This window comes from Liolophura sinensis, chromosome 7 (assembly GCF_032854445.1).
Source record: "Liolophura sinensis isolate JHLJ2023 chromosome 7, CUHK_Ljap_v2, whole genome shotgun sequence".
In the NCBI taxonomy this organism is placed as follows: Eukaryota; Metazoa; Mollusca; class Polyplacophora; order Chitonida; family Chitonidae; genus Liolophura; species Liolophura sinensis.
The window spans coordinates 16,165,005-16,174,132 of record NC_088301.1 but is presented as its reverse complement, the minus strand read 5'-3'; the positions used below and the strand labels follow the sequence as shown (position 1 = coordinate 16,174,132).

At 39.1% G+C, this 9,128-nt stretch overlaps 2 protein-coding genes across 2 annotated transcripts in view; one reads left to right on the top strand and one right to left on the bottom strand.

The window, feature by feature from the left end:
- The first annotated feature begins 910 nt into the window (after positions 1-910).
- Positions 911-6,937, top strand: LOC135470689 (RWD domain-containing protein 3-like). The gene is made up of 3 exons (XM_064749723.1): positions 911-983; positions 2,058-2,584; positions 6,809-6,937. Exons 1-3 carry the CDS (start codon positions 911-913, stop codon positions 6,935-6,937), a joined length of 729 nt encoding a protein of 242 aa, XP_064605793.1.
- Positions 6,938-7,545: 608 nt separating this feature from the next.
- Positions 7,546-9,128, bottom strand: part of LOC135470687 (putative ferric-chelate reductase 1 homolog) — a 241,580-nt gene continuing 239,997 nt past the window's right edge. Inside the window, exon 9 of the mRNA XM_064749722.1 lies at positions 7,546-7,643. Within this exon, the coding sequence (XP_064605792.1) occupies positions 7,546-7,643 (98 nt within the window). The remainder of the gene's footprint in view (positions 7,644-9,128) is intronic.

Sequence of the window (9,128 nt, the reverse complement as noted above, 5' to 3'; positions counted from 1 at the left end):
AAATCTTAAACTTTGGATGGTTAATTTGACACTGTTACCGAAAATGTGGGTAGGGTGCTCTGGGCCAAATAGATCTACAGAGCTTATATGGACCTTTGTTCTTAATTGTGACAGGTGCTCTTTGGTCACATTTGTTCATCAGAATATTTTATGTGGAAAAATCAAAGCTATTTTTTTTTTTTTTTTTTTTTGTAAATGATAATTTTTTATTATGGTAAGGTTGTTCTTGCCTTTAGCCAACATTGGCATCTCTATGCCATGAAAATGGTTTTCTGTAAATGTAGCATTCGAAATGAAATGCACAAATTTGCTTAAAACGCCCTGGCTTATTCCCCTTTAATTTCGGTACGTCGATAGTCAAAAGGGCCTTAGTTCATTCATCTCACTGGCAACGATGTTCTAAATACAAAGATAGATATTTAAGCAATGATTTTAACGAAATGTGTCGTTGTGATTTAATTGTAGGAACCATTTTTTTTTAATAAAACAGGCTTTGAAATAAAATCAACTTATGACAAATTGACGAATCTTGTCTTTGCTTCAGGGGGTCGGAGTTATGCTCTTGAAAAATACACTGACCCTTAACTGAAAAGAGTAATTTTTAATTTAAATTTTTTTTTTCAAATAGTCATTAAGATTGCTTTCAAAGGTGACGTGTTTTTACTTTAAAATGGAACTTACTTCGAAATGGGAAGGGGGGGGGGGTATGTGCGAGACATTTCAATATTTACGCTGACTTTCTTGTGCAGAGATTAAGCTTACCGGAGCCATTCGATGTGCACATGTAAGCAGTTTGCACTCCATGTCACAGTGCCATCTAGTGGCGGGTTATCGAAGGACAGGGAAAACATGAAAATGTCATACGTTTAGTCTTGCGGGAGTTTTGTTTTGATGATACCTTGTCCATATGATGGCTGAAGAAGAACTTGATGCAATTAAGGCTATATTCAGCTTACCAGGGGAAGTGCGCGTGGAGTCGTCAAGTAATTGTATAGAGTTGTCGTCTTCAAACAAAACAATCCCGTTTTCACTCGGACCATTTTAGTTTTCAACAACAACACCCCTAATGTTGACAATTGGAGTGATCAGAATTTTTACGCAAACGATATCATAGTATGCGGCATTTGTACAGTTGAGGTTGTTGTCATGTCGTAGAGTACTTGACTTCGATTCTTAAAAGAATCTGATTTCTGACTCTGAAAGGGGACTTGAAACCATAGTAGGCATGCTCTTGTTGTAGTAATAACAAATGCCAGTGACGATGTAGGCCTAGTAATAAAAAAGTCGCCTTAGTGGGCTAGGAGCTCAATTGCTCAACAAAACGTTATAAGCCAAAAACTTAAAAAAATGTTACTTGCACTGGTGAGGAAAATAGTTAACTTTTAGATCTCAGTTCAGAATCAGAGTGCAATAAGCTGAATCAGCATTTCAGGAGTCTCAAGGGCTCGCACACCCTTCAACAAGATAAGGTGGAAGGCACTTGCAAACTCTCATATCCGATGTTAAGTAGTAGCTATATTTAAATGTACATTTTGCATAATCTGATCTGTCTGCTCAACGATGTCAAACCTGTGTGAAGTCATAGGACTCAAGTAAAAATCCTGATTCACCTTATTGGTCCTTTACTTGCAAACTTCGATTGGTGAACTGAAATGAGTTGATTGGCCAATACAGTTGAATTGGAGTCTGTTGGCCAGTCAGAGTGCATTGCAGTCTTAAGGAGGTTGGAGGAAGCTGTGGCATTCAAATTAAGCTCATTCTACTGGTAAAAACAAGGTGACATGTTGGAAAGCTGGTTAGTTACTTGCCAGAAGCCAATCGTTTACTCCCTCATGAAAATGACTACTGGTGTGTGTCAAACATTCTTCAGTATAGTATTATGTATTAAGAGCTCATCAATCCATCAAATCAGTTGAGAAGCAATTCATGAATTTTTGTTGGTTTTCCCTGAACTCTGCTTAGTTTCCTCCCACCATAATCACCAATTAAATAAATAAATATTTAAATTAGTAAAGACAGGTAAATATTGTGTTTGTGGTTTATTGTTATACTTTCAGGGTCATCTGATGCAAAGCAATGTACAGTTGTGGTCAAGCCTTACGAAAATGTGCTTCACATCTTCCCTAACTGTAGCCTTACTGTTGTGGTCACAATACCGGCCAGTTACCCCGCAGAAGCTCCCACGTTTTCTGTATTCTCAGATGACTTGCCACGACAGGATCTCAGTAAACTTCGAACGAAAGCAGGACAATATCTAGAAGATTCTGCAGGGATGTTGCCAGGGATTTTGCCCCTGCTGATGTCCCTTCAGGATGAATTTTCTATGTTAATGTCGGAGAGGCTAGGGACGGTAGCCTCACTCAGCTCTGGGAACCCTGGGAGGCAGATCATGGGAGGCTCATCAGGAAGGGATATTTACGGCGATATGTGGATCTTGCTGGTACAGATTGACCACATGAGAGCTAAAGTGAAATACACAAAGACTCTGAGAAACTGGTCCACAGAATTAGGCCTAACTGGCAGGCTTCTCTTCCAGGGCAAACTCATCTTGAACTTGCTACAGGGTAGCAGACAACAGTTAAAGGTAAGCTCTAATTTTACTTGAGGATACCTCCGTGGCTGAGGTGGTTACCGTGCCAGTGTTGCACAATGACCCAGAAGCCTCTCACCAATGCAGTCTCTGTGAGGTGCTGCTCTTGCTGGCTTCCTCTCTGGTTGTGGGAAGATCTTCCAGCAACCTGCGGATGGTCATGGGTCTTCCTCGGACTCTGCCCGTTTTCCTCACTCCATAATGCTGGCTGCTGACCCTGTTTCATTAACCTTTTCACATGTGAAATAGCAACTTGCAAAAAGAATTACAGGAAGTTCCTTGAGTATTCCAAGTCTTAATGAAGTCATAATATGCTGGAACCGAATTTTATATGACAGATGATTTTGATGAGGCCATTTTTAGCTAAATTGGACTTTTTAGGCAGTACCAATAATTTTGTGTTTAATGGATGAGCAGACATAAAACATCCAAAATGCAATAAAAATTAAACTGAAATCCACCCTTTTCTGATCTTGATATTTTTATGATTTGCTTGTTTTTAAAAGCTTTCCTGTAGTGTCACGTAAATGTGTCCTCAACAGGAAAAATTACTGGTACACTCTACATTTCCCACAAATTCATCAGTTTTTAACTTAAATTTTTGCTTTTTATTCTCCTTGGACATTGGAAAAAGATTTCTTCTGCCCATAAAAGAACAAATAAGATTGGTGTGGCCAAGCTTAAGTTAGAGGCACAACATCAGGAGATCAGTCACCACGATACGGCTGAGATATTGCTGATGTGGGGTTAAGCCATAATCATTCATTCAAGAGATCAAACTCTCTTGATGGAATTAGGCGCTGGATTCCTGTCACTTTGAAGCAAATTACAAGTTTGGTCATATCAGGATCCAGATCTGTTTAATAAGGCCAAAATTAAAATATTATATGTTTGATGTTAGCCAACCAACGTTTCAAAAAGATCCCGACCGAAATTCATTTTTTTATGATTTTACAAATGCAAATTATTTTTTTTTTATTTCATTTTATATGTTTTTTTTTTCGCCTATCGTTTAAAATGTCACACTGTTTATACAGGTAACGCTTTTCCGAGATATACAATTTCCTATATCCGAAAATCCGGCCTGAGGATGGCTTATATTTACTAATACAGGGAGACCGCTGCCATCCTTAGCCCGGAGGACGTGTGCACCCGATTATGACATTGTATCCGTATTCAGCTACCCCATCGGCAAATCTCGCTGCTTGCGCAATACTTAATATCCATATCCACTTAATTCATGGTCTGCCTGCAAGCTAAGATATTTATGAACTTATTGCAACCATTGACATTTGCCATTATTCGATATATCCTCAGAAAATCTCGAAAATCTGCTTTAAGCGTGATTCTATCTACCCGATTGACCTAAATTGGTACGTCAGTCATGCTGATGTCTATTGAGACTCTGACATCATGTAAAACTATATCACGCCGTTGTTTATGTATTCCAATCTATAGAACAGCTCAACACGCAAAAGTGGACGACGATGGTCTTTTGAAAGCTTATGGTTGAGTGAAGTAGAAGTATCAAGTGCCAGATGCTTTTAAAATCACAAGAAATTTACCTTGTGAGTGCGAGTTTTTTTTTTTCTTTTTTTTTCTTTTGTACCGTCTAAACGCCAACCACATGTGCGAATGTGCCGCGCGCGAAAACAATAGCTGCACGTTTGTGAGTAGTGCCCAGAGAGCGAGATATTGTGAAATTACCACTCATATACGCCCCGGAATGAGATAAAAATTGTTCAGAAGACCGCGAAGCCGTGGGCGAATGTAATTCACTTGACTTTTGCCGATGACACGGTAGTGTTTTCTCGTATTTTCGTTCCGCCGGAAGGCTCTGTTCCCAAATATTTTACTATGGATAGGTTCTTGGCTGTGAACTGGTTTTTAACCAATATTAAAAGTTCACAGTCGATTTCTTGCTAACAGTTTCCTCTCCTGCTGTTGTACAAAGCCGGTCTTATAGCACTTCGACGGGTATACGTATCCGATACCCGTACATTGCGTATAAATTTGGATACCGGTACTTATAAAATAGTGTAGCCATATTTTTTTTGGGAAGTGGGTGGGGGGGGGTGCGTATACTTTACTGAACTGATGACCAATGTTCATGTGTTTCCATATTGAGGTGGGATTTCAAATTAATTACTCATTTTGTGAAATAATCATTGTAAAATGTTCAAGGAAATCTTGTAAACATTGCAGCTGTGTTTCGACGGCAAGATCTAGAATTCTCCTTGACCCAATTCTATTGGCCACGCTATACCTTAAAAATACACCTTATCTCGCAAAATTGAATTGCTGAGAATTGCGTGGCTGTGGTTATAACCGGCGCGAAATGTTTACAAAGGGGCGAAACTTGGACACAGGCCTATACCTCCAAGGAGAAGTCGCTCAAGCTATAGCTGAGATTTTACACGTCGCCCGCTTACGTAAATCCCCTAGTTTATGTCTTGTGAATTAAATTAATTTAGTCATGGACTGGTATAATCACGGTGAAAAATTGAGACCATACACCTAAATATCCCCTCAAACATGGTCAAAACGGAATATTTTTGGTTTAAACCTACATTGTCAAAAAATCCCCAACAGAGCCCCGTTTATGTTGGCATCCACCATTGTTACTCTCATTTCACATGTATCAGTGGCCCCTACATGAGCCCCTTGTGTTGGCATGGGAAGATACCGTTCGGTAGATCCCAAAATGTGAAAAACTTGTTACTCAGGTGTGTAGATACCTTTGGACCCCGTCAAAACTCAGGGATGCCAGGGAGCATGTACTGTCACTGTCACGGAGATCACCACTGTCAGATGCTGAGAAAACTTTGGTGGATAGAAACTCTATCTGTTTACTGATATATTGTTGTGAGGTGGAAACAATGGGAGTGATACTGGAAAGGGCAGAAGCATTTCTAAATGGATACAGGGAAGTTCACATATGTTGCTGATATGTTCCATCCTTTAATCTTCATGCAACACAACATGATTTTGGCTCTCCTCTTCCTCCTTTTAAAGGTTTTGGACAATGTAAGTTAGGTCAAAGCTGGTGATATGAGCTGAGGCTCACTTGGGTGCTTACACTCTTCATACTTTTAGACAAGCATGTAGATTGAGTGATGTGTTAGTGACAATAAATGTTTGATCCTTCACATGAAGGAAGAATCCCCAAAATCTCACAAAGTTTAATTAAAATTAGGAAAATTGAAACAGATTTCTCAGCATAGATTTTCTTTTACTAGGTCATGAGGTTCCACTGCACTCTGTCAAAAGTATCAGCTGGACAGGAGTTTGGTTGTACTTTCACAGGCTTGCCCACTCTGTACAGGACCTGAAAATCCCAGCACAAACTGTTGACTTAAATTATGCTGTGGTACTCATACAAATGTTTAACAGATGTTCATATGTTAATTTTATTGTAAAAATATTTATTTTGAGAATTGCCAAATATTGGGTGATATAATTTAGTACTGGGCTCTGATCGATGTTGAGAAAGTTTTATTGTGATCAATCATTTGAACAGGATTCTACGATTGTAGAAAGAAAAAGAAAAAAAAAAAAAACAAAAACAAAAAAAAACCCCACATACCAACCCTCTTTTCTTATAAAGGGCTTGTAACATGAAACAAGAAATACTAGTATTTTAATTTTGGCCTAACGTGAAAACGAAGTGGTGTAGGTAGTTGTAACTTTGCTAAAGTTTTCTGCCTAAAGCAAAAATAGTGTGTGTCAGTGCATTCAGTGGCAAATTAGAAGCAATGTATTACGTGTACCTGTAATTTTCTCCTTGTGTGCGAATGTTGTGGGGTCAGTCATTGATTGAGTTGTCGTTGAGTTATTGCTGATTAGCCAGACTGTCTCCTGCTCTAGAATAATGAAATAGGTGCAGCACTCTGGTCTCAAAATATGAATCTCTGAATTACTAGACAAGTAAAATATTTAAAATTGGTAAAAGATGGTCAGCAGTGCTGACCTCATCATTTTCACCTTGTTGTTATTTCACTATATTCTTGTGTTATAAAGACTCTGGAGGAGAATCCGCATTTTCATTGAATGACCCTTATGTTATGTTTGAGTTGTGAGTAGATGGATTTCTTTGGTTGACAATATCATATATTGTTACCCTGAAAAAAAGGGTAATTTGTTTGACCACACCATAGATCTTGTATTATGGTGTGTTAATAACTTGTACTTATTTGAGTACTTCTGCACATTGGACAGGAATTCTTGATGCGTCAAAAGATGGTGAACGTTGATGTTGACTCCAGAGGACACAAATGTAAAGAGCGACTTCTGAACATCCTGTGTGAAGAGAGGTTGCCCGACCAGGCAGAAAGGTTAGTCTCCTAAAGTGTGTCTCCCAAAAACTAACATCCTGTGTGAAGAGAGGTTGCCCGACCAGGCAGAAAGGTTAGTCTCCTAAAGTGTGTCTCCCGAAAACTAACATCCTGTGTGAAGAGAGGTTGCCCGACCAGGCAGAAAGGTTAGTCTCCTAAAGTGTGTCTCCCGAAAACTAACATCCTGTGTGAAGAGAGGTTGCCCGACCAGGCAGAAAGGTTAGTCTCCTAAAGTGTTTCTCCCGAAAACTAACATTTTGTCTGAAGCTAAAGTATCACCAGTCCTCTAATGAATGCTTGGTTCTGTGGTATTAAACTGTTCAGAGAACATCTGGTTTCCGAGACAAATAGGCATTATGTGAACTGTGGGATCTCCATTGACCAATTTGATTTCTGCCTGTTGCTTGAAATGCGTGAGTATTGGTTATGCAGTTGTTGGTTCAAATCCAGCTCCTGCATTGCCTGCAGTTTTTTTGGTATCTGTTGTAATGTTTTGGTTTATTATGGATTATGCTGAGTTTCCACAACCCTTCAACCTGCACCTAAATGGAATTTTTAAGCGCATATATTTGAAACAAAAAGTTTCATGAAATATTGTATTATATTATTATGAAGTATCTGTTACTGAAAATTACAATTGAGGCCACAAAGTTTGGCGCAAACGAAACGATTGTTCTCGTATCGGTTACGTGGAATATAATTGTGTAGACCCATAAATTGGCTATGCTGATGTGTCCTCCGGAACGTTCCCACAAATGCAGCACTTGAACTGTGGAGTGCTCAGTGGGTATATTAAACTTTCCCACACTAGGTTGCTGGCCATCCTTAGCATATGAATGATATGACGACAGCTACCACAAAATTGAAGTTGTGTCGTTTGTAAGAGCAACCTCTTCCCATACTTGTCCGTTAACAAAAAACAAGCGCTAATACGACTGAACGAAAGCCGTCATTCTATAGAATAGAAGCAGTTCAATGCCATTATGCACTATATGCAGTCACGATCTTTCTGCTCTGATCAAATTTCGTTGAGGTCCACACCTCAACAATTATTAATGGGGTCAATGCATCTGCGCTGTCTCTTGCCATTTGTGCCAACCTACAAACCACCTATTAACTTCATGACGGCATATAGGTATCTCTTGAGGAGGCTTCTGTGTTAAAAACAAAATATTAAAACTTTTGGCTAAGAAAGCATGTTTTGACTTTCAGACACATTTTCCTGACGCTAGCATGCGCATTATATGTCTCCTTTGTTCTGTATGCAACACGTGCTAGCTGGTGGCATTCATTGATCATGTATTGTGCACTTGGCCCTAGCGGGAGAAAGGTGACATTCAATTTGAAATGAATTCAAGCTTTCACTAATCAACAACAATCTAATAGCTGGCCATCTTTGACATTCCTTTGTGTCAGGGGTTATATCATTTCATCCTGTTGACAAAATTTATCAGACAGGGATGGTGAGGGCTCCATAAGCCAGTTGTATGTTACCCACACTACAAGTACATGCAGCCAACTATGAAAGTAATTATTAAACATCAAAAGAAAACAAAAATAATAAACAATTTGCCTGAACGATTGGCCTGTTTTTGCGTTGTGGCGAAACCGAACGATTGATTATTCAAGGCATAAAACCAGTAATCAATTTTTTGGCTTTTGCCAACCACCTAGATTTCCTGGTCTGCATTTTCTCAGTAGCACACTCTCCTACTTTTGAAACATTTTTCTTGGATCAATAGAGCACTCAGAATCCAGCAAAATTAGAAACTGTATAGTTATTGGTGAAATGTTAGGTCATTTACCAGTTGTGAAACATTCAAGAACATGATGTAAAAATAAACAAACACCTAAGTATATAATACACTGCAGTGACTGGCCCGTCCATGTAAGATGAATACACCTTGGACAGCTAATTATGTCTGATAGGCTTCATCAGTACCATGTGCAGCCAGTCAAGCTATGGTCTCACAGTAGAGAGCTGATCTGACATTTGTTCTATAAGTATGCGCTGATCGATAAATAAATAGTACATTATATTTTGCAGATACACAGACTTCAGGGTTGTTGAGTGTGAGGATGTGGCAGACTTAGAACAAGTTTTTCTCCAGGCCCATTTAGACCAGATTTACCTGAAACACGTTAAGCCTACAGGGAGCAGGTGAACCCTTAAGACTTCTGGCACCATGTGCGTGAAGAAGTAC

Bases quoted from the DNA above. Each gene is read 5' to 3' on its own strand.
- LOC135470689 (XM_064749723.1), top strand. From the start codon at position 911: ATGGCTGAAGAAGAACTTGATGCAATTAAGGCTATATTCAGCTTACCA. The intron at 984-2,057 runs GTAATTGTATAG...TTATACTTTCAG, and splicing joins AGTGCGCGTGGAGTCGTCAA to GGTCATCTGATGCAAAGCAA. The intron at 2,585-6,808 runs GTAAGCTCTAAT...CACATTGGACAG, and splicing joins GTAGCAGACAACAGTTAAAG to GAATTCTTGATGCGTCAAAA.